The sequence below is a fragment of the Thunnus thynnus genome, chromosome 14 (genome assembly GCF_963924715.1).
Source record: "Thunnus thynnus chromosome 14, fThuThy2.1, whole genome shotgun sequence".
NCBI lineage: Eukaryota > Metazoa > Chordata > Actinopteri > Scombriformes > Scombridae > Thunnus > Thunnus thynnus.
Window position 1 is genome coordinate 9,765,128 of NC_089530.1, and position 25,143 is coordinate 9,790,270.

The 25,143-nt window shown below is 41.7% G+C and overlaps 2 protein-coding genes across 8 annotated transcripts in view; one reads left to right on the forward strand and one right to left on the reverse strand.

Moving 5' to 3' along the window:
- The window catches only part of LOC137196814 (striatin-like), a 30,400-nt gene extending 27,133 nt beyond the window's left edge, over window positions 1-3,267 (forward strand). For both annotated transcript variants that reach the window (XM_067609706.1, XM_067609707.1), the window contains 3 exons: window positions 64-204; window positions 884-1,072; window positions 1,678-3,267. In XM_067609706.1, coding sequence (XP_067465807.1) covers window positions 64-204; window positions 884-1,072; window positions 1,678-1,847 — 500 coding nt within the window. In that variant the 3' untranslated portion in view covers window positions 1,848-3,267. The remainder of the gene's footprint in view (window positions 1-63; window positions 205-883; window positions 1,073-1,677) is intronic.
- Window positions 3,268-3,346: 79 nt separating this feature from the next.
- On the reverse strand, window positions 3,347-24,296 carry vit (vitrin). Of its 6 annotated transcripts, none has more exons than XM_067609708.1 (23): window positions 23,929-24,294; window positions 19,423-19,513; window positions 19,117-19,182; window positions 18,519-18,675; window positions 18,231-18,364; window positions 18,071-18,148; window positions 17,323-17,520; window positions 16,635-16,679; window positions 16,187-16,225; window positions 16,028-16,078; window positions 15,267-15,329; window positions 14,673-14,735; window positions 12,281-12,355; window positions 10,980-11,081; window positions 10,474-10,536; window positions 9,042-9,104; window positions 8,674-8,721; window positions 8,042-8,107; window positions 7,178-7,325; window positions 6,983-7,086; window positions 5,889-6,115; window positions 5,298-5,811; window positions 3,347-4,975 (listed from the first exon to the last, which is right to left on the reverse strand). In XM_067609708.1, the coding sequence occupies exons 2-23, from the start codon at window positions 19,454-19,456 to the stop codon at window positions 4,797-4,799; spliced, it is 2,517 nt and encodes an 838-aa protein (XP_067465809.1). In that variant the 5' UTR covers window positions 19,457-19,513; window positions 23,929-24,294; the 3' UTR covers window positions 3,347-4,796. The 6 variants fall into 6 exon arrangements, with proteins under 6 accessions (XP_067465809.1, XP_067465810.1, XP_067465812.1 ...); XM_067609709.1 differs by having other exon boundaries at window positions 10,980-11,045; window positions 23,929-24,292; XM_067609711.1 differs by lacking the exon at window positions 10,474-10,536 and having other exon boundaries at window positions 23,929-24,296.
- Between the last annotated feature and the right edge of the window lie 847 nt (window positions 24,297-25,143).

Genomic DNA, 25,143 nt, shown 5'->3' on the forward strand with positions numbered 1-25,143 from the left:
TTTTCTACTTTTAGTTTTTCATTTAAAACAGTAGTTACATTTCTGTGTTTGTCTCTGCATCAGAGCTGGGAGTTCCCTCCTCAGTTGACCTGGTGTGCAGTGAACCAGCTCATTTGGTCACATCCTTCACCAGCGGGGAGATCGGCCTCTTCAACATGGAGACCCGTCAGCTAGTCCTCAATCTGGAGTCCAATTTGGAGCCAGGTGGGTTTTGAGATATGGGTCACTAATGATGACTGGATGAGTTTGGACATAAAGCATTTTGTGATGGGGATGGAAACAATAACTTTATCACCAACAGTGGTTTTAAGAGGATTTTTAAAGCACTGGAAAGCTGCTTGAACTGACGAGCAACTGACGCATCATTTAGATCACAGAATAGTCTTTTGTTAATGAAACACATTCACTGCCTGTTGAATCTGCTCACATAAAGGAGGCATCAGAAGTACGGCTCTTTACTAACATCTAGTGGCAGCTGTAGGAAAGTAAAACATCAACAAACACATGTTCTCTACAATCACCAGTGTATAAAAATCAAGCTTTCTGCCTGTGAGGTAACTGATTAAGTTATATAAGTTTAGAAATGTGCATCCAATGTTACCCAATTTTTCATGTCTCTATCAAGGTTAAACTGACTCAGGTTCAGTGATGCCGCACTGCTCAAGATACATACAAAGCTTCACTTATGTATTTCATCCCTGTGTGAAAGTGACTTAATGCAGTTGTTGGCACATTAAACTTTTTCTTCATACTTCATATTTCCTTACTTTTTTAAAGCTGTTTTTTTTACTAATGATTGCTGCTGTTTGACCATCAGTTCATTTCGTCTAAATTCCCTCTCCTGCCGCGTGAAGTCTAATGTGCTTGTGTGTTTTTAAACTAGGTACTCCCTGTCAGATCAATAAGGTCCTCAGCCACCCCACCCTTCCCATCACCATCACTGCACAGGAGGACAGACACATCAAGTTCTTTGACAACAACAGCGGGAAGCTGATTCACTCCATGGTGGCCCACCTGGATGCTGTCACCAGTTTAGCTGTGGACCCTAATGGACTTTATCTCATGTCAGGCAGTAAGTGTCTCTTCACCAGTGGCTCCCAGTGTTACATCTAACATAATGGTTGTCGCTCATATTTTAGTTTGTTGATAGATTGGTATCACTGTAATTATTTTCTTATGAATGTTATTGTTATTTTCCAAGTGTACATATATATATATATATATATATATATATATATATACACACACACACACACACACACACACACACACACACACACACACACACATATGTGGAAGTACAATATGTGTACAGAGTTGGTGTGACAGTAGCAATTTGTTTTTGCAGCAGGCGTGTGAGAGAGATGACTAACAGAGTCACAGATCATCTAAATGTGACGGGGCATTCTTTGTAAAGGACAATGTCAATGAATTTAAACACTTGTATAACTGTAGTACTTTCATGTGCTGCACTGATCTGTTAAAGCAGGTTTTGTCCAAACTGAGTCTTTAATACCAGTGTTGAGGTCCACTTGTGCATCTATCTCCTGAACGCTATTACTACAAACTACTACTCTTTTACATAAAAAAGTAAAGTAAAAACTTAGTAAAAAAAAATTACATCAAACCGCTTCAACTCTCAGCTTGTCCTTTTTTAACACATTCTCTCCTTTGCAGGTCATGACTGCTCCATCCGTCTGTGGAACCTGGAGAGTAAAACCTGCATCCAGGAGTTCACAGCTCACCGAAAGAAGTCTGAGGAGTCGATCCACGATGTGGCGTTTCACCCGTCTAAATGCTACATCGCCAGCGCCGGAGCAGACGCTCTCGCCAAGGTGTTCGTATGACGCGGAGCTGCGTCTCTCCCTGCAGCCCCGCTCTCTGACTCAGCCTCCCATGATCAGGGACCAATAGAGACACAGGAGGGGAAGGACCTTCAGGCATGGGTCCAGTCCCACCTCACACAGCCCACTGGTTTCCTGTCGGACCGGCAGACTATGTAGCCGCAAGCCTCAAACAGGCCATGACTTTCCACAGAAAGGGCCGGCAGGGAGGCCAGTCGGGAGGAGAACTGCTCTCTAGTCCCCCATCTACCATCCAGGCAGGCCTGGGTGTGACCGGCCACAGCGCCCCCCCCAGCACCTACACAGACAGACTAAAAGTTAACCTCCAAAGCTTGGAGGCTCAGGACAAGTATTAAAGAGTGCAGAGTGGAGAAATGAGAAGTTCTGCTCCTGTGACTTCATGCTCACCCCAAATCCCTCGGGCCCACGACCTTCCCTCTCAGACATACGAGGTCCAGGCCCTTTACTCCAAGTCAGGTTTTGTGTTGTGTTGTTCCAGAAACGTGGGGTACTGAAGGCTCGCTGGAGCTGTCGTGGAAGCCTCTCACTCCTCCTTTGCTTCCCAGACTGACTCTGCTTGCTGGCCTGCCTTTATTTTCCTTTTTAAAACACTTATTGACAAACGTGCCTTTGCTTTAAAAAGGTCTTGAAAAATGTTATTTTAACAAGCTTGTTTCGGGGAACGGGAGGGAGGGGACGGCGGAGAAAACGGAGCTGGTTGTCGCAATGTTGTCGATTTTAACATTGGATGTAAAATTACAAATGCTTATAATAAACAAAATATATATTCAGTCTTAAAATTTACTGTGCAGCGTGAGTTTGAGTGCTCCTTTTTGATAAGTGTGGTTGGGGAATCAATTTTGTGCATTTCAAGGCAAAGCTGGTAGAGTGATACAGACCATTAAATATATTGCCTGTTTGTTAGATACAAGTAACTGTACACTTCAGAAGTAAGATTTACAAACGTGTGTCCAAAGTAAACCATTTTGGTTCTATAATTACAATTCAAACTTGGTTATAGATGTCCATTTTAGGAATAACTAACTGATTTTGGCCAGTTTGCTCTTGTTTGAATTGAATGGCTTGTACTGTATGTAGTTTTCCCCAATTGTGTGGACATGCTTGACTACAATGTGATGTATCATGTCCAGATATTTACAGTAGTCCAGTGTTTTAGCAGGAAATTAGTGCAGTACTGTAGGACTATTTGAAATAATGAATTAACCATCCAACACTGAGGGAGGAGGAATGTCCTGCAATTTCCAGTTTACTGTAAACTGCGTGAGGAGGAAACGATCCTGGGTAAAAATAAATCAATCAAGATGTTGTACATGTTGAGTACAGCGTCAAATGAGCCATTTTCTCAGTCACTGGTTTGTATATCAAAGTATGTTCAAAATAAAACCTGCTGTAAACTGTTAAACGGGCTCCGATGTTTATCATTTTCTGAAAGTGAACGTTGCTTGTGAGGAAAAAAAAAAGATTCAGTAGAAAACAGCCACTTTAAGTTCTCTTCATTTTCTTTATTTTATTAAAAATTGCAAAAAATATGGATCAATAATTTGAACATAATTAGCCAAAGGCTTTTAATATGCATATGTACAAACAGGACATAACAGGGAGAAAATCATAAATACTCTTTCAACAAATCTGAGAAATGCCTGCTATGTTAGAAGCAACCACACTATTTAGAAAGTAAGAGCGATGAGATGAATTGCTTTCATTCCTGAGAAGCAAATTAATGATCTACCATCACTTCATACAAAGATATACAAGCTCCTCTTTCCTCACTTCTCACACACACTCACACAAGTCCACTTCTTTGTTCCATGCTGTTGATTTAACTTTCGTGTCCACGTGTTAAACATGTAGTGTTGGTTGCACAAGTACCAACACGGCAATGTCAGCACCAAAGTCTCTGAGAGGAACTTTAACAATGTCCCTACTATCAAATCTCTCCTATTAGGAAGATCAAAATGCACCAATTCTAAGAAAGTATGTCCTCTTTACAGAGAATTGTATTAAAAAAAAAAAGCACCGTGTTAAGTTTATGAAGAATGTTAAGCCATAAGAGGAAGTGCTAAGCATGCTTAAAATCTACCTTTTCTTTCTGCAAGCACCATATCCCGATAAGGTAGCTTTATGTTTGTTAATCATTTTTGTGCCGCTTCCTAATAAGGCGCCCTTTATAAATGCTCTATAAGTTCTCCTGACAGCTTTATTAATAGTTACTAAATCATTTACTGATGCTCTATAGATGATTTACTAATGAAAACATTAATAACAACAACTTATGGATTTCCAGGTTGTGAAAAATCCCTTTGGCTGGTGATGATCCATGACACTTGCTTTTACAGACCGGCAGTGACAAATTATGTTCTTTTCCAAAAGAAGTTGTTTGATGATTAACTCAATAACTAAAAAAGCTATAAAGACAAATCAAGTTTTATGGTAGAGGAGGATAAAGTTCAGGGAATTTTCCACAACCCATCAACCCAAATTTTGTTCTTATCAATGGCTTATAACAGCTCTATAAAGCGTTACTAAATGGTTTATTAACACTAACAAAAGCTCTTAGTTACAGCTTATAAACCCTTTATAACGGGGAAGTAATTAGAAAGTGGTGCCATCATTTTCATTAGGAATACGCTGCTCTCTCTTCATGGCACCACAGTGTACATCAGATGTCAGTATGGCACTGTGTATGCAGACCCTTTACCATTAGCACCATCTGTATATTTGGGACCGAATGCCGATTCATTTGTTTTGTCCAAACCCACAATCCTCACCTAAATTAACCACCCTCCCTGTTCAAATATGGGGCACTGCAGCCAAATCCAGCACCATCTGGGCAACAGAAAGAGTACATTTACAATCAGTGTTCCGTTAAAGACAGCCCAGGATGAAGATGTCCTGCTCTGCACCTCCCTCCTCCCCTCCATCCACGAGTCCTCAGTTTCTGGGCTGGGAGTTGAACTCGTGGCAGATGTTGTGGATGATCTTGGGCACAAATTTGTAGAGGTTGTCAAACTCGTCCACGAAGAAGGAGTGCTCCTTATCGGGGTCCGTGGCGATGTACTCCAGCTCGTCCTGGGCTGCCCAGGCGATGCCAATGGAGTAGGCAATCACACCTGGAAGACAGGAGGGGACAGCAGATAATCACACGCAGGCCTAACACATGCCTGACACATCAAACACACACTGCATGTCACCTCGCTGTGGACTGACACACACCAGAGGAAATGGCTTTTTGTGTAATTATATTATGGACTGTGTGAAAGCTTGATTCTCCAAACTTTTAACGAAGTTTTTAGGTAATTATCATTGTTTTTGTGTTTTTGTTTATTTATTCAGTGAATTTTGAAAAGGTTTTATAGATGCAAGGACATAATTATTACTTGACTTGACCTTAACTGCCCAAGATCTCCTATTTTTCAGATTCTGACCCCTCACCTTGGCGATGGACAGCCAGTGCAGGTGCTCTGACGTCATCATAGGAGCGCCCATCTGTAATAACAATCATGATCTTGCGTTTGTTGGGTTTGGATTTGCTGAAGAGCTGCTCTGCAGTGTAGGTGATGGCAGCACCGGTGCTGGTCCCGCCGCTCCAGTAGTTGATGCGTTTGATGGCGTTCAGCAGCTCAGCCTTGTTGTTGTACTGTCCGAGGTTAAACTCCAGCCTCTGCTCGTAGGTGTACTGCACAGCCCCGACGCGTGTGTCTGTGTCAGAGATCTCAAACTCACGCGTGACGTTGGCCACAAACTGCAGCACCGTGCGGAAGTTTCCGGTCCCTACGCTGCTGGACCCGTCAATGACAAAGGCGATGTCATTGGCGTTGAGGCAGGTTTTGCTGCACATCAGCCGGTCTGTATCACACACTCGCTTCACCAGAGGCTGCACGGCTTTCCTCAGGGAAAACCAGCTGGACACCGGCAAGGAGTAGTAACCATTTGTCCGACACACAGCCTGTGGGACGACATGACACAGTGTTTCAAAGTGGCATGTTTTAATGAAGTGATACACCTTTGCTGACAGCACCCTACCTTGTCTACAAAGTTGGCCTCAACCAGTTGATGCTTCTCGCTGTCATCAGGGCCCTCAATGGTGACAAAAAATATGTTGATGCCAGACTCCCGAGCCAGCCGAGAGGCCTCTTCCACCTTGTCTGTGGGCCAGCCGTCCACCAGCACCACGGCCACGTTAGGAGCTCCTCCTCGGTTTCCATTGGCATCACTGTAGTACTGCTTGTTGATGTAGGAGAGGGCCTTCCCTGTCAGGGCACCAGGGGGCAGCAGGGAAACAGTCAAAGTGTTGCCACATCTACACACAGTCAGAGGTCAAAATACAGGCATGGATTTGGGAAAATACTCATCTGTTGTTCACGAGGTTGTTGTTCAACATAGGAACAAAAATACACACGAGTTGTAGAATATGAAATTAAACAAAATGAAACCTGAAAAACTACTTTCAAAAGTGCTCATTATGTACATTATATGGACCAGATGCATCTATTTCTAAGGCTGAGACATTTTGGGAACTGCATGTTATGGATATGTACAGAAGCAACCTTCTAAAAAAACAACATGCATACTGTATGCCACATAAAGACTTTCTATAAAGTTCATTGCTTTAACTGTATATGTTCACAAAAATGGTGATATTCTATCATTTAGCTGTCATAGGCTGTTTGGTGGTCAGAACAGAAGAAGCTCTGTTGGGGACTATAGAAGCTTTTACTACCACTCGCACTTTTCTATGATTAAAGAGTCGGCAAACACAAACAACACTATTTGTATCAGTATGCAATATTTAGCAAGTCATAAAGACCCATGTGGCAGTGGACTCATGCTGACGCACTAACCAAAGCAGAAAAACAGCACTTGCTTGCTGAGTACTGACCCCCATGTGCTGGTAAAAACCAAATGTTTTCTGGTCAGAGCAGAAGAAAAACACAACTTACAGAAACAGGACTGTAATTTAGCTAACAGTGTCTCGCAGCAAATTTAGATTTAATTCTATCCTTGCATGTGAAAATGTGCCTGGGTAGTAAACCATGCGATAATTGCACCCTCTTTCATTTTCACACTTGTGTTTGTAGGCATTTACTGTAGCTGGCAGCGAGCAGCAAGTCACTCACCCACATTGGAGAGGCCTCCCTTCTGCACAATCTTATCTATGCCAGACTTCACATCTCTGGAGTTGGAGTAACTCTTCAGACTGATCTCTGTCACAGGGTCATCCCTTCAGACAAATCAATAACACAGAGGCAATCATGTTATGTTTTCTTATCTAAAAATTGTTCATAATGATGCGACAAGAGTGGTGAGATTACCCGTATTGGATGATGCCCATCATGGGTCCGATCACACCCACGTTGATGGTCTGAGCCACCTCAGCCAGGAAGTCCTTCTGGATCTTAAAGCGCCGCTTCCCAATGCTCCAGCTCCCATCCATCAAGAAGGCCAGGTCCACCTTACAATCTGCAGGAACAGGAAATGCACAGTTACAGAAGATTCGATGCTGTGTTTAGTAATACATTTTGTATTAGTTAAAGCCACTACGTGTGGAATTTGAAAACTTCCAACTTCAATACCTCCCAGCAGTGGTAGCAAAGAAAAAAAACAATGTGGCAGATTTTAAAGGTACCATGTTGAGTTTTTGACCACTAGTAGTGCTATGGAGCAGTGTTTTTACAAGTGGGTGCCTGTTTTGGTGTATCATGCACACGCACAAGGATGCACAACAGCCAACGGGTGACGTGATACGAATACCTCCCATTGGTTTCATGCTTTTCCAGTGATAGCAAGTTAGTGCAGGTAATGCACCAAGACACATAGCAATGAGCTAACAAAGGTAGGAAGGAAGAAGGCTGCTAGTAAGCAAACATGGATGTAAACAATTCATTTGAAAAAACTGACATTGCAAATGTTTTATGAGTAAAGAAATCAATTCAACTCATTAGGCCTAAAGGATACATACAGTGTGTTTTAGTGAGAGACACTGAATGTTAACATTACTATGTTTGTCCATAAAAAAAAACTCTACGAGGTGCCTTTAATGCACATCACATGATTTCGATGTGGAAACATTGAAAATAATACATGTCAAAATCTTATTCCTTCAGAATAATTTCAAAGATGCTCTAATCAAATATTAATCCTACACATAGTGGCTTTAAAGATGTATAGGGACATACTTGGGTCTCCTTGTGACACAGGCTCAGGTGCTCTGGGTACAGGTTCTTGCTCTCTCACGTTGAAGCCTGAAAATGAAAAAAACACAAAGGTCTTTAAAGGAGAATTCTGCTAAAATTTACTCTAGGCTTCATAATATTGAGTAGACGTCTTAGCAAATCGTAGCATTTATTTTAGATGACTGAAAGAAAATTCAGTTGAGAGTCATTACCTTTTTACTAGCTAATACAATTCAAACATGTTTTGTCATAAACATACACCTTCTTCCATCTTGAACACTCATACAAAGTGAAAGAGCAAGTTTACTTCAGAATCTCAACCTAAATCAACCTAAAAGTCAGTTTTGGTGGCATTTCCCTTAAACACGGCATATTTGGAGCTGTCCACTTTCCAGAAATCCAGAACCTTAGTCCTAGTATTTGTTGTGGCAAAAATGACACCAAACAGGAACTGATTTTATCCTCAAGCAACCATACCATTTGACTCCAAATCCCTTCAATTACAGGCTGAGCAGAAACCCAGATGCTTTTCCTTGGTTATCCTTGGTTTGGTTTGTACTTACAGTCAGCACTGAGAACTTACTGGCAAAGCGACTCTTTCGGGACGCAGAAACGAGCATTGCAAACTATCTCACCTGATTCATAAAGGTTTGCTTCTGGTTTCCAGGCGTCCACTGGCTCCACTGCATAGATGATATCATACAAGCTCAGCGTTAGCACATTTCTACCAAAAAGCAGCTAATTAACATCACTCACCATCTTAGCTGTACAAAAAGGTTGGTTTCTTCTTCATGAATGAAAAATATTGCATCTCTTTATGTCAGGTCTACTAATAGTTAGCTAAAGCTAAAGCAGCAGAAGTTAGAGAAAACTATTATTTACTGAACAGCACAGCAAAAGACAGAAAAAAATAAGAATCCTTTATAGAAGCTGCATGTTGTGTCCAAGCTGGTGCCTTACTGGATACCAACAGGTGTTTGTAGCCATGGTAACCACAGCTCACCTCTAGTATGGGTTGTATCCAATGGTGCTTTACGGTTGCCATCTGAGTCAGTGGAACGGGACACTAAAATTAAAGACATTATCAGTCATGACAGACTGTGACACGCGACACATGTGAAACAACTGTAAACACGCTGTGGCAAGTCGGCCTACTCCCATCGACTCCATGTTTCATTTGGTAGGAAGTGTGGTGGCATTTTTGTGGTGCGCACTGGAAATGGCTCAGGCATTCAGTTTTCCAAACCATGGCCCTTGTACTTAGATTTAGATGCTCGGCTGTGTCATCAAACAGATGGAACCGTGGCCTGTAATCTGAAAGTGAGGGCTTTTTGTGTCTTGTCATTGGGCCACATTGTAAATGGTTTGTATTTTTTGGTGTGAAGGCTGTGACTAAAAACAAATGAAATGAGTTTGTTTTCGAAGCACTCGAAGGAATAGTTTTGCATTTGGGGAAATACTCTTGTTTGCTTTCTTGCCGAGGGTTAGAGAGGATATGTATTGATAAAATATCTGTTCATTAAATATGAAGCTACAGCCAGCAGCCGGTTAGCTTAGCTTAGCATAAAACTAGAAAAGTTAAGGGAAAAGCTAGCCTGGCTCTGCCCAAAAGTGAACAAAATCCACCTACCAGCACCTCTAAAGCTCACTAATTATCTTGTTTGTATAATGCATTTAAACACCAAATTTTAAGAATGACAAGTATGTTACCATAAAGGATGGGAACAGGTTTGTCTAAACATTTGGAAATCCACAATATCACCATATTTATCATTTTTACGATTTGTTTTTTGTACAGACTAAAGAAATAAAATATTACTTGTTAATTAGGAAGATTAACCTGTTCTATTAGGTAGATTTTGTGTGCAAACAAATCCAGGTTAGCTGTTTCCTCCTGCCGCCAGTCTTTATGCTAAGCTAAGTTAATCACTTCCTGCCTGTAACGTTAGCTTCATATTTAACAGACATACATGCAAGTGGTTTCTATCTTCTCATTTAGTTAACTCTCAGCAAAAAAGTGAGCCAGCCTGTTTCCCAAAATGTCAAAGTATTGCTTAAAGTGTCATGGCCCCATTCTCAGCTAGCTTGTATGGATTAATTAATGTTATTAATATAATTATGACACTTTACCTTAGGACATCCATGTAACTTAGTGAAGACAAGACAAGTTAGTTACAGAAATGCTATGGATATCTCACCTTAAAAGTCAAAATGGTACAGACAACATACAGTATTTCATGTAGACACTATATGAAACACAAGAAATTAAAGTAGCTTTGTTTCAAAATCAAATCGTAGAGAACATGAGAGTGTGTTCATGTCTGGCAAACAAACAGGTTTTACATTTACAGAATCACAATCTGTACATATGACAATATAAAACCTGAACCCAAAGATCAGTTAGTTCCCAGTAAATAGAATAGAAAAACACTTACGGTACGGTCCAAAGTTATAATACCAGCGCTCAAAGTCTGAGATATCAGGCCTGTGATCCCGAGCTAGAGGAGGATGTTATGAGACCCGTTAGTATTAGTACTAGTTAGTAATACCCATGGTTGTGATTGGTCACATATTCTTCTCAACCAATCCCAGACCAATGAAAACAACTGCTTTGTGCAGAATTATCACCTCACAGTGTCTCTTTCTCTCTTTCACATGCACCAACATTACACCTGCCCATTGGTCTCTCTTCCACACATCACAGGAATCTCTCATATGGCAGGCAGATGTAAACATGTAAACACAATGTCCTGAGAGACACTGGCATGTACTTACACATGGAACCAATTCAACACATACTGTTCATGGTCAGCAGATACTTAACTGTATCAGTCATGCACATGCAACATATATGGGTACAAGATGTAGTAACCTGCTGCTGTGAAGGGGGGGCAGCACACACCAAACTGATATGTTGTCTGCCAGAGGGAGGTTGACTTACCTGTCATCTCAGGTGTGTCCGTCTCACTCCATGTGTATCCAGAGTCTGGAACTGCATAACTAACATCTGAATGTACAGCAGAGAAGGTGGAGGCATCAGCAACTACAAGGGTTACAATGAAGGGCGCTTAATGTTGCTTTAAAGCTCCAGTATGTAAAAATCTACATATAGATTATTGCTATAAATATTAAATCCTTGGTGATTATTGTGGGAAAAGACACAACAATCACAGTAAGTAACACATTTATATCTGCAGAACAGTACATCACATCTTGAGTGACTACACTATGTGAGGCAGAGAAGAAATAGTTTGTTAGTCAGTGGCGAGGTGTATGTTTTTAGCAATGCTAGTGGCTTAGCTGTAAGAATGACAATGTCAGTCTGTCCACCGCTTTGTTCATGACTGAAATATCTCAACAGCTATTGGAATGTTTGGCATAAAATTTTGTACAGACATCGTGGTCCCCAGATGATGTATTCTAGTAACTTCAGAGATCCCCGAACTTTTCCTCTAGTGCCATCATCAGGTCAAAATTTCAACTTGTCCATTACTTTGTTTTATGACTTAAAGGGCAGTTTCACAATTTTTCAAGTCTGTCTTAAAATAACAGTCAGGTGCCCAAATGAACACTGAAACAATCATTCCTCCTGTTCATACTGTCCATTAGGAGATCCCTTCATAATGCACTTACAATGTAAGTGATGGAGGCCAAAAGCCACAGTCCTCCTTCTGTGCAAAAATGTATTTAAAAGTTTCTCTAAAGCTAATATGAAGCTTCAAGTGCCAAAGTCCCCCTTTTTGTTATTGTACTTCCACCGCAGCTCAACAGGGAAACACTGTCCGAGGAAACACAAAAAGGGAATTCTATTATATATTTTATATAGCTGCAAGCTTCATATTAGCTTCAGATAAACTGTTAAATATATTTTTGCACAAAATGAGGACTGTGGATTTTGGCGCCCATCACTTACATTGTAAGCGTGTTTGGAGGGGAGCCAACATCTATTGATTATCATGAAGTAGGCTATATGACAGAACAAAATTGTCGCTGACAATAAGTAAGAAAATTCTAAAAATGCGCTGAATTTATAAGGCTACATATTTAGCACGGGATTAATATATTAAAAGCTGAGATTCTGTGAAATATAAAAAGCTTTTAGAGCATGGACACACACCTACCTGCACCAATACCAGTCTTACCTTAGTTAGTTTAAACATGAATTAAAACATTTAAATTTAAAATAGGATTTGTTTATGATTTGCTAAAAAAAAAAAAAAAGGATGAGCTATTTTCTGATACCTGCTGGTCGTCTAACCCCAGGGAACCAATCAGGACGAGGGAAGGACGGGGGCGCCCAATCCCTTCTGGGAAAAGCTGTGCAGGGAAGATTAGAAAGCTGCGTTCAGGACAAGCATCAGACGGTGTCATTGCAAGGAGGAGCATACTTGTGACCTCCACTAAGGCTTCTACGTTATTAGTGGGGTATGCACAAGATGTTCAGCCTTGAGTCAGACACTAAACATACAGTAGTCACTCAGACAGACAGTTACTGAGCAACTAAAGGTTGTTTCCATGATGTTTAGCCTTTCTCTTTCACCTGCAGGCTAGATAGACAGGGGAAGACCAACTTGCCTGAGAAAATGTGTTTCTCATTTTTCTGTTTTCTACCTGCTGCTCTTGGCATCACAATTTCTTCACACAGACTGAGAGTTTCAACTCATAACGTGGCACAGACAGGCAGTTTAACCAGGCAGACTTGACTCCTGCATGGCAAAGTGGAGGTTAATTGAAATGTGATTGAACACTAGAAGCCCAAACAGCTGAGCAAAACCACAACAATGACATGGCATCTGTCTAACCTGACTTAGTCGTGACAACACACTTCAGTTTACCCCTCACTGTGATGGGTAGCTTACACAAACACACAGCCTGGGCTCTGGGTTCCCATCCAGTGACAGCTAGTGAGCAGGGTCTTTGTTGACGGGGACGGGCTGGGAGAGCCCAGCCAGCAGCCCAGCAAAACGTGGGAGTATTATTCTAAAGTTGGTGTCAAACCAGGGACAGTGTAGATAGTAGGACGCCCGAGATTAGCTTAATCTTCTGCTGTTCAAAGGCACGGCGCTATACAGCAGACAGTACTGTTATTTTTTCTGGGGAAACAGGTGCTTTAAAAGGATTGAGTTTAACTCTCCCGATCATCGCCACTTCACTGATCACTGCAGCGAGAAGGTCAGAAAGCATATCATAGGGGATTGGCAACACTTTCCTTTGTCTTCCTATTTTTATAAGCAGCACATAAACATTGAATAACTGGTTTATAAGACATTATACTTAGCACATATAAGGACAATTCTCCTATAAATTATTACAACTGTGTGTTACTATATTATCATTTATTAGGTGTTTATATACTGCTTACAAATGCTAAATAGTGTGATTTGTAGTAAAGTGTTATTAAATCTGACTTTGACATCTTCTGCAGAGGTTTTTCCTGCATCACTGTGTTTGTCACGTGGGCATATCTCATTACAAATGCTACTCTGAACTGAATCGTAACACTTCCAGAAAGCTGAGCAATAAATTCGCACATCTGTTAGGGGCAGCCGGGTGGCAAAGCGACTGGGGAGAAAACCCTTCAACTCATAAATCACAGTTCAAAGCTGCAGCGTCTGCAAGCATCCACCCTGCTGGAGTGTCCTTGAGAAAGACAGTGAATTCCTGCCGGCTCCAGCGGCTGATCCTGACCTCTGACCCCTGACCTCAAGCATAAAGAATTTCCCTAAGGGTATCAATAAAGTATTACGTTATTATACACGAGCTGACAATGTCAGTAGCTGTTCTTTGCACTGATCAGACATTTCTGGTACTTGAGAAACTTCTCAAAAGCAGCATGGTGGTCAGATACAGTGTATGATGCACTGGTTTGAAACATCCAACACTGCATTTTAGAAATCGTATCGTATGATCAACTGTCATTTAAACGGATATAGTTCTGTCTAATTGTAGGGATCCATGGTTTTGCATTCCACAGAAGCAAAAACAGGAGCACATTCCTCCATGAGCCAAACCTAGCCTGGTTTGAATGGCAAGAGCTTTCTATTCTTGACAAGCCAGAGAGTGGACCCAGATCCTGCAGGGCTATGAATTGGGTCATACGTCTCCCTGGGAGCACCACTGGGCCACTTGGTGCTGCTGCTTTCATGTTTCTCTCCCTCTCTGCAAGCATTTACAAGAGAGGTGAAGAGGCCAGACCGGATGGGATCTGTCATAAGATGTTATTAGAGTACTGACAGAGTGCATTTCTCATCGTGGTCTTATCTAAAAGTGAAAGTTCACTGCTGTCTCAGATACAGCAGAGATATGGCACAAGATGAGTTCAGAACAATGCTATCACATCGTCGCTCATCTATGTGGTATATCATACTCACTGCTCATTTTTTCATGTTGGCCACTGTAACAGTCGAGGACGTGCTTGTACTTTCACCCGTTGTTTATAGAAGACTGGCCACGCATTGAACCACAGCATCCCACAGAGGGTAAACATTAGTGCTGCTTTATAAAACATTTCAACACAGCTTTTATTACCCCAGTTATTCCCCTGTTTGATCAGGCCTGTCTGTGTCTCTACGTCAATGAGTGTGTCTGCTTGTGCAGTTTTGAGTACTCCCGCTCGGGGTCTGGAGATACTTACGAGGGTTGGACTGGCTCATGGTTGGAGTCCGCTCGGGTGGGGCCGGCTGAACCCTGTTAAAAGCTGTTTGTAGCAATGAGAAACAGGCAGATAGAATAAGAGTGGAAAAAGGAAGGGAAGACAGCGTCAGGTCTGGGGCTCCATCCACAAATGCAGCCCAGCTGTTTTGGTTTGAGTATAGTTGAAGGCATTTTCTCCGCAGCATGATATCGAAAACAAAAAGATATATGCTGGTTGTATTTACAGGCCTTAACTCGGCTTTATATGTCTCTTTTCATCTGAGAAAATGAAAACACCAATAAGAGGATGTGCCCAATGACAGAGAACAGCAGCTATCATGAAAAGGAATGTTAGCTGAGATGCTTGATGGAGTGGATTAACGATGACCCCGGGGTGAAGATCACAGCGGCTTATGGGTGTGGACAGGAGGGTCAGACTTACGGCAGTCTACGTCTCCAGGATTCTTGTTCCAACAAAGACATCTGTCCCCCCAGCTGTCCTTGACCTGCAATCACTGTTAGTCCTGCTGTGTCTACCTGTTTGTTTCTGTGTGTGTGTGTGTGTGTGTGTGTGTGTGTGCGTGATAAGGCTGACCTGGGCCAACTGGAGAGGATGGCTGTCTCCTGATAGCTGACCCTGCCTCTGGTCGGCGCAGACCTGCGACCAAGAATGCAAGACAAATATAATGAGATCTCAAGTGAAATACTATTAATCTGTTGCACCTGCAAATAAAAACGTAATACAGAATTTACTTTTTCTCAACAATTTTAAATGTATGACACTGTGACATATTATGTTCATTTTGTAATGGAGAAAAGAAAAAAGGAAACTATCTTTTCATGGTGGGCAGGCAAGATGATTCACTAACTTGTAAATATGACAATTTATGGACAAAAACTAGAAACAACAGCTGTGACAAAAAAGGCTCAACTTTTGCATCTGTAGTTGAACAGACAGAAATATTCTCATATATGTACAGTATATATACAGACAATTGTGTTAGATTCTCAGATTTCCCATAGTCACTCAAACATTACAACAAATTACAGTGGATATGAATGCTACACATTCACTCATACAGCATGAACATAGTAGAAAACTGTATAACAGTGTTTTTTTTTTACTCGAAAGATAGCAGAACAAGAGGCAGGGCTGCAGCAGAACATTCTGGTCCGGCCCTGTGTTAGCACATTCGTGTTTTAAAAGCAGTCCACATACAGAACAGAGATGCCATGCAGAGTTTATGTATATCAGTACGGAAGAAAAGGAAGAAAGAGCAAATGTGGGGATAATTTCTGTCTTTCCAAATGTAAAATGAAAAACAGACACATCAGGACAACAAATGCTTGGTTTACCTGCACTGGCACGCTGTGGGAATCTATTCGGATAGCCACTTCCTCTGAGTACTTTGAAGAAATGTCATGATTTAGTCAAACTTGAATTGTTGTATTTGGCGTACAGTAAAAAGACTTTCCAAGAGCTGCAGAATCAGTGAGAGTATTGACATACTGTACCTTGGCCGGGGCCCTTTCCTTGACCATTCTGTGACTGTCCTACACCAGTGTTGAGAATAACACAATGTGGGCAAATTTAGACAAAAATCTCTGTAATTTTTTAACATAAGTTATCTGCAAAAGTTGCAAAATCAAGGTAGTTCTGGTTTTAGCATAAGCCTACAGCCCTACTGTTTTAAGTTTTCTAGCTTAAAACAAATGATCTAAGCTGATTTCACCTTACATACACAAGTTATGCCGTTGATTATGACAAACTTGCTTTGTTAACAGGGCTGATACCCTGAATACAGAATACATAATGAATCCTAATGCACACAAATTCCCAGAGGACCCCATGCTTCATATAAACACATGTTCCTGCACACCCCTGTGTTAAGCAACACCACTGCACCCCCTCATGCCACCAGAAAAACAGCGTCAACCTCTCTTAACCCTTTTTTTTACTTACTCGAATTTGCAGCTGCCACAGAGGCAAGGTACGGGTGACTGCTGCCTAGATAGAAGAAAGAGACATGGGGTTGCAATATGGAGAAGAGAGAGATAATGTTACAGAAGATGAAGGAAAGAGAAATGGTTGGGAGGTTTTCTGGCACACCGCCCGTCTCATTTACACACATACCTTAAGATACTGCAGCATTGTCTACTCACTGTAGCTGCATTTCTGTCCAAATGGAGAAGACGACTCACAGTGATTACCATCTGATAATGTTTTCATGTAATAAGAGTGATGAAAGGTCTGGTGATCAAATGTACAGTTAAGGCAGTCAGTCAAGCGACTGAGCAGCGCCGTACTAACTTCATCATAGACCTGCTGTAATTTGTCATAATTGCAGTTGTGACTTGCAATTACCAGCTGCAATCATTCGTCTTCATCACTCAGTTTCGCACAAATGAAAGCTTGTTCTGGCAAAAAAAGCAAGTATAGTCACAAGCTGCTACAGTTGTTAGTTAGACGTCAGCTATAGGCAGCACTCCAGCCGCAGTGGATGTTCTGTGTGGATTGGTTTTAATGGATTATGCATCCAAGTAAATACGCAATCCTCCACATAACATAAAGTACATGGATCCATAGATTTAGAGGAAATAAACAGCTTTTGTATGCAAAAGTTAAACATAATTTATATGTTTAAATTCACCTGCGTCCCTGACTTTGTGGATAGCAGCGCGAGCCTTGGCAGTAGTGGGTGGTGGTGGAGGTGTAGTGGTGGCCGTGGTGGTAGTGGGAGCCAGTGTGGTTGTGGTTGTGGTGGCAGGTTCAGGTGCTGTAGTTGTGGGTTCAGGTGCCGCTGTTGTAGGCAATGCTGTGGTAGCCGCAGGGAATTTGTCCTTTTGGCCTAAAAGGAGACGATAGGTGAAGGCGGTCGTGTACAAGATGGATGGATGGGGAGGAAGAGCGTCTACAGTTACTGTGTTGTAATGCATTCTTGGCATTCTTCACTAGACTGCGGTGCTCCGACTCCTCATTCAACCTGAATGAAGTTCAACACGCTGGAGTCAAGCGCAGGACATCTACCTAGTAACCTTTTGTCCCCAGTAAGCACTGCTTTTGTGATTTGTGGGCCAAAATGTATCTAGATTTCTAGGTTTAAACTGGGCTACATTTGGATAGAAGGTGAAGGTTTTTGTAAGTCTAGGTAAATGCAGTTGAAATGTCTAAAAAAAAAAACGTGATCTTTTCAACCAAATTCAGCCCAGTTTAGTCCTAGACGCCTTGACGTTTTTGGTTTGCAAATCATCAAATCGATGCTTAGGTCCTCCTTAGACTGTTCTATCATTGTGAAACACTAAGCATCTGTCAAACCACCAGATGACAAAGCTAAATTTAATGCTCTAAAATTCATAATCACATACAAGATGTGACTGTAAAAATAACCCTCCTCTCACTTGTTTTCACATAGGTTGGTCTTGAAGGGACGTAGTCGAGGGTAGATGGGTAGATCACTCCTTTCTTGGGCTTGCCCACTGAAATACAACAAAGCCAGTTGATGGTTGTGGGCTAACTCTGAGGCACTGTGCTTCATATTGTTTTCCACAATATTAATACCTGAGACAACAAACGACTCCCTCCATTTAGGAAGAGACAGAGAGCGCACGCCGTAGGAGTTGCTGCCTTTGTAAATGTTCTGCCCGGCCATTTTCCTCACAATCACCTTTCCTCCTGAGTTGGTGATGACGCCACTGTTGGTGGATACACATTTTTTAGTTAGAAGACAATTTAGAGTGAAGCACAGTTATAAATATTATACAGCAGCAATTGCAGTGAACTAAAAGAACCAAAAAGACATCCCACGTGAGATTTATTTCCCATTTATCACTGCAGTTCACTGTCTACCTGTGGATGGCTGCGTTGCAGATGCTGGAGATGGAGGCAAACACGCCTGTCCCATAAACTTGCTGCTTGGTCTCCTTACAGTGTGCGGGACATTTGACTATGAATTCTGGGAGGTTGATCTTTCCCGCTCTGACATCACACTCTATGGCTGGAACAACTGTTGAGGGAAGAGGAAATCGTTTTTTAGACATTGGGGTTACATATATTGTTTTCACAGAATTCCAGTTACTAAAAATAAAATGAAATAAAATGGTTTATTAATCAATTAGTAGATTGTCAGAAAAATAATCAATAACTATTTTGACAGTCGATTAACTGTTCTTTTTTCAAAGAAAAATACAAACAAATGTGAGTATTTGTTGTTTTATGTAAAGCCTTTGGAAAACTGGTCTGAAAAAACAAGCAATTTGATTACATCAGAGAAGAAATTGTGATGGCCATTTTTCACTATTTACTGGAATTTTATAGACAGATAGATTGATAGTGACAATAATCATTGTGAGTACATTTCAACATCTGAAAGACAGTCGACTGCAGTGGAGACAGTAATACTGGGACTGACGCAGAGATTACAGGCTTGCTTGTTGATGATGTTTACCTTGCTTTGGTTTCTTGTTCTTTGATCCGTTAGGCTTGGCCCAGCAAGCGCAGGACAGGAGGAGCGCTGCGGGTGAAGCAGAGGGACTTTCACATAATGGCAGACAAAGTAACATAATCATCAGTGTGTTTACTGTACACAGACGACTTTTATGACAGAGGATGCTGTTTGAAGATATTACTGTGCAGAAACCAGATGCTGATGGAGAGAGAAACCACAGCATATTTGGAAATATAAAACATTGTAGTCAAGGATGATATATTTAAAACCAGCGTACTCCTGCGGAGACATAGATGGGTTGCTCACCGAGGCAGATGGCAGTGAGTGATGCTCTGATCATGATGGGTGGTGTGCTGGTTCAGCAGGGCAGCCGGGTGTCCTTGTATAACCTCCCAACCTTATATAGAGAGACGAGAAGAAGCAGCATTTTACTGTAATCTTCTGCAACCCATTTCCTGTTTCTTGCTCACACACTGAGAGTAACTTTGGACACTTTGGTCAACATTTCTGAGTGTTGGTTTGTGTCAGCTGGAAACAAGGCAGAGTAAACTTGTGCCACTGAGCTACACTTTCCAGAGCTTTTTGGATAAATATCCGGCAGACTCTGTGAACTGTAACTACACAAAAAGCTGGATGACTCATCTACCATCAGTTAAGGAAATGGGGTCAATCAAACATACTGAAAACAATTATGATAACACAAGTAGGCACACCTACTCCTAAGATCAGTCACATCAAATAAGGATTGTATTTCAGCTTGGGTCAATGTTTCTTGTTTCAGTTTGCTTTAAGTTGCTTCAATTTAAGTTACAGAGGGCTGAAAGAATTTGCCAATCAGAAGCTCTACAGCGAACATCTGGGCTCTGAGACAAAACTCTTTGTAAGATTCCTCCCATTAATATCTATGGAGTCAGACTCAATTACAGAACACACAGAGACATACGTTCATGTTTATGGAATGAGGAACTGTGTTCAATCAGCTGCCTTTCTTTGTTTGACACCGAAAACCACATAAAGCTGGATCCAAGTTTGAAACACAGACAGACACAAAACATCTCTCTCTGTCTTTCATTCAGATTCAAACGTGATACCCATACTAGAGACATCAATCAAAGTCAAAGCCTGTGAGAACAAGAACAGAAGTGGGACTACAGACTGCAGACCTGTTGTAGTAATGATTGCGCTAGTGATGACTAGCCAAGGAGAGCCTCAGAGCTACTTTCTCTTGTCCTCAGTATCATTTATACTTAGGCTGGAGGAGGAATTAAATATGAGAGCCACCTCAGTCCCTGCTGTGTGCCGAAGCAGCGGGACTGACCTCCTTACTGGGGAGGTGATGACTGAGGTCTCCCTGTTAACAGAGGAATGCTGTACCTCCCACGAGGGCGGCATCATGTCTGTTACTGCCGCCACACATCGACGGGTTCAATGTGATCAAGTGGGAACATGTAATCATACAGCGACCTCTGAGGCAAGGTCAAATGTGATGCTGTTCAGATACTGTTAGCAATATGTAGTAGTGAAAACGCTTCATAAAAATACACTTGTCTTGTCAGAGAGATGGTTTTATGGCCAGAAGATCACAGATTGGATCCCTGGAGGATACATCTAGGTGTGGAAACATTACCACCACTGCAAGACCCTTAACCTTAAAGTGCTCCAGTAGAGCTGCTCAGTGGCCAGCAGATCAGATCAGTTGTTGTACTGGGCAGCTTCCAGACCGCACATCCAAACCTCCAAGAAATACTTTCTTAAATGAATAAATGTCAAAAAGCCATAAGCTTTAAAAAATGTAATTCTGTTGTCTCTCTCAAACACAGAATCAGACTTATGAATAATGCAACATTTTCAGAAATACACATATTGCTTTGATAAACATAATAGTGTTGCGTTGTAACTTTGCAAGATTTTGGGGTGTTGGAGTTCATAATTTTCACAGTTACCTCTATCAGCTATTTCTGTGCATGATTCTGTATTGTAGCTTCAACCTAAAGTGTGCATGATGTACTTGTTGTGGGCTGAAGCTCATGATTTATCATCCATAATAACTTTAAAGCAAATACACATTGGAAACATATTTTGTTAAAGCATAAAATAAAATCCTATTACTGCATGTGGCAGTAATAGGATTTTCCCTAATGCGTTGCTGGATTTTTATCTGACATTCATGAGCACTGACATGATTTTTCCACAGTGTTGTGCTTTGACAGGCAGGTAGATCACCGCTGCACAGTCAGGACTACAATTTGTCCTTGCGGGGGAAGAAAGCTGAGGCTGGGAACAAGCCGGGACAGATATGTACATCAACAGCACAGAAGACCTGCAGCACGGGAGAGGTGAGTCAGCGCGCTTCACTGGATAAAGCAAACTCCAGGACTGATCTGTCTGTACACCTGCGAGGACATCTAAACTGTGAGCTCCATATTCCCTAAAGCACAGCTCCACACACTTCAAAAGAAGCCTCCGTTTTGTGACTCATGCATGCATGACATCACTGTTGGAAAAAAACCCCGAAATGTGCAAAAAATGACAATAATTTGAGACCTCTTAATTTGTGTTCTCAGCGTGAGCCTCTAAATGGCTCCTTCTCCAAGCAATGAAACAGAGCGCAAATGATATGCTTTGACAAACACTGTGGGGAGTTTCCTGTACAGCAGATAATAGATCCTGAGGGGACTTGCAGAGACACACACACACACACATTCAACCGAAGGATCAAAAATACACAAACAGAGAATGAGATCTGGGATAACTTATCAAACACTCCGATCGTTTTGGAGAATGTCACGGTATGTGAGGGCTTTCAGACTCAACACTTACCACCACCATAAATCACAAACATACTGTGTAGGTGATCTTACACCTGTGTTAAACTCTAGATAAGGCATGGACGGACCTATGACACAGCTTTGGCTTGCTCCTGCAATGCTATTATTCTGTTATTCTTTAAACACTCTAATCTAATTTCTTCTGGGTGGGGACACAAATGAAACAGTCTATCAACATGCTGACAATTAACTATGAAAAACTGTACAAAAAAATACACAAACTGATTTTCACATCCGCTGCAGAAGATGAAAGGTTCTGTGCAGGGGCCACAGTCCATTTGTAGAAAACCTCAACAGCTCAGACAGGTCACATAGTTTGAGGAATTACAGCGCAATTCACTCAACATTCTCACTACAATGTGGATTACATGCACAACCTTCACCAAGATTAGACAAGGCCAAGCTGTTTTGCACAAAGCCTGCGGCAGTGAAGTGAACATTTTCAGTTCCTGCGGGGCACATTTCCAGTGATTTTTGATGCATAAACGCCCTAAATCTGACAATGTAGGATGAAAATCACACCTGGCAGGAGTGTCACATATACAGTGTCTATAATGCAAACAGGATGTACAGTAGCCATGTGTGCATATTTCAAAAGCCAGCACACAATGGGTTCTCAAAGCATGGGTAGACCACACACACCTGTGAGTGGTGCACCACAGCCTCAGAAGTGCTTGAAGGCAGTTGTTGATAAGCACTGATAATACGCTAAAAAATGACTTTTATTATCACATTTTCACCCCTAAAATGCTCTCTTTCCGCCAGTTATGGTGAACTAACGTGCTATGCAGCTTCGTGCCCAAACACAAAGACTGTATTTTTAACTTCCTCCATTTCAGCAGCACCCACACTCCTTGTCTGAGGTGGATGAGCTGTAAATACAACGAGGATAAGCAGCGGATGGGACTGAGGTTTATTTGAGTATGATGACCGGCTGTGAATCTGGTTTCACACTGTTCCTGAGTGATGGCATGCCTAAAGAGAGGCAGTATTTACACACCCAGTGCCAGGGAGTGTTAAATCCCAGCATTCAAAGGTGTCAGATCTGTACTGTAAGCATGTTAGATGTGCCAAGTGTTGTAGCAACAAGCTGACTGAGAAACATAAGAGAGATCAGACACACAGGAAAGCCAACATGTCTCTACAAGGTCATTTCTGTAGCCTTTTGGGCTGCTGCTGGGCACTATTTGTTTATCGAGCACAGCACAGGCTGAATTACTTTAATTCTTGGCACCAGCTTCAGTGCAAGCCAGAGCCTGCAGTCTGCTGCTGGACATATTGTATAGAGACCACCTGTGCTTAATCAGGCTCCTTCAAACTTTACAGACATGTAAAGAAGAGTAAACAAAGAAATGTCAAACATCATGTATGATAAATTAAAACAATGGTTGAGGAATTTACCTTTCAGGCTTGCTGCTTATGAGATAAACATGAGGCTCACTGATTTTCCACATATAATTTTTTATCATCAGCCATGAGAGGCAGTGCAGTGTGAATGATTATGACATGCCTGAATTCATTCAGCTAAAAACCTCACTAGAAAAGGGCAAAGGGGTGTTTACTTAAAAAAACAAACAAACAAAAAAAAAAAACACAAAAAAAACAAGAAAAAAAACAGAAATAAACAAACTGAACAAAAATTGAATTTAATTCGAGCAGCCAAGTCAAGTCTACAGGTTTGCTAAAATGAACCAGACCCATAAATTACAGAGGAATAAAGTCCATAAAAAAGTGAAAACAAGTCAAAACCTCATGTAATGTTGATAAAATTCCACTTAGAACTGATTATTATAAGTATTAAAATGATCTTGAACGCAATGCACATAAATTGCGCACATTTTGGCCACGCGTCATTAGGAAAGTGGATAATTGATTCACGCCACGAAACAGCAAACACAAAATCTCCATTTCATATGTGGAGCTGCTTGTTGGCTCTCTGTTCAAAATTCACTCATATCCACTGATCAATGAAGGAAAAACTTACCTGTGAAGGTCCAATAATCCTCTAGGAGTTAAAAACGTAATTCCCTGCGCACTTTTCCCTAATCCTTACGCGTTCATTTAGAGGCGGGTTTGGTGTATGCAAGCGCTGAACTGTTCCACCTGGACTTTTACTCCTGCATGATCGGAGCGCTCATTAAAAGTGGAGAACGGGATGGGGCCAGAGTCACCCCCCCTCCACCCCTTTGCCCGTCCCACTTCAGGCTCTCAGCTCTTCACCCAGGCAGAAGAAGAGCTTTAACCATCAGGAGAGGATGCGAGGAGCTGACACCCTGCAGCAGATCAGTGCAAGCATCTTTTTGTTAATTGGACAGGTTTGTTTGACACACACATATTGAGGATTTGTTTTACATTGGCACCTCAAGCTGCATCTTTTCTGTAATGGGAAACGATCTACTGATGATTCTGATCATCTGTTCTGTAACCAACTCATCCTCCGACTGCGAAATAAAACAACCAAGAGGAGTGTGTAAACTCTCACCAGAGCAATCACTCCTCCTCCACTGAACAAACCAATCAACACCTGTTTGGGAAACAGAGACACTTCAAGTCACATCTACTGTCACTTTGGGGTTTGAGCCCCCCCCCCCCAACACACACACACACACACACACACACACACACACACACACACACACACACACACACAGTCCTATGTAAACCACAAAGAGGGGTGCTGCACTAACAGTGAAAGCCTGTTAGTTTATGCAGTTCTGCTATATGGATAGTTATGCTGAAGCTGCCTCCCATTTTGATTTAAAGGTCTTAAGGGCTGCTGTAAAAGACTTCATTGTGCATGTGATTATGGTCTTTGCAGAAATGCAGAAACCACCTCAGGAACTTTTTTTTAAATATTCAACCTTCATGGCGCAAGTAAATAATTGCTTATTGATGCTGCTACTGTAGAAAAGAAAAAGACCAGGTGATATTCCACTATTTCTTTCAATGGTGCCATTAGTTTGGAAGCTTGTCAGCAGAAAACAAGTTGTCCTAATTCACTGCATCACCATGGACCACTGAAGGGTTTTTTCTGTAAAAATAGAGCCACCCTGGTTCCTTTAATGAGAGCTTATTCTCCAAATTGCAGATGCTACTTAAGAGAATGTAGTCTAGCATCTCCAAGCTGGGGAATGTGGGGTATATGGATCTGATGGCATGAGGGCCCCTGGGGGCAGCAGGGGAAAATGCAGAATACTTT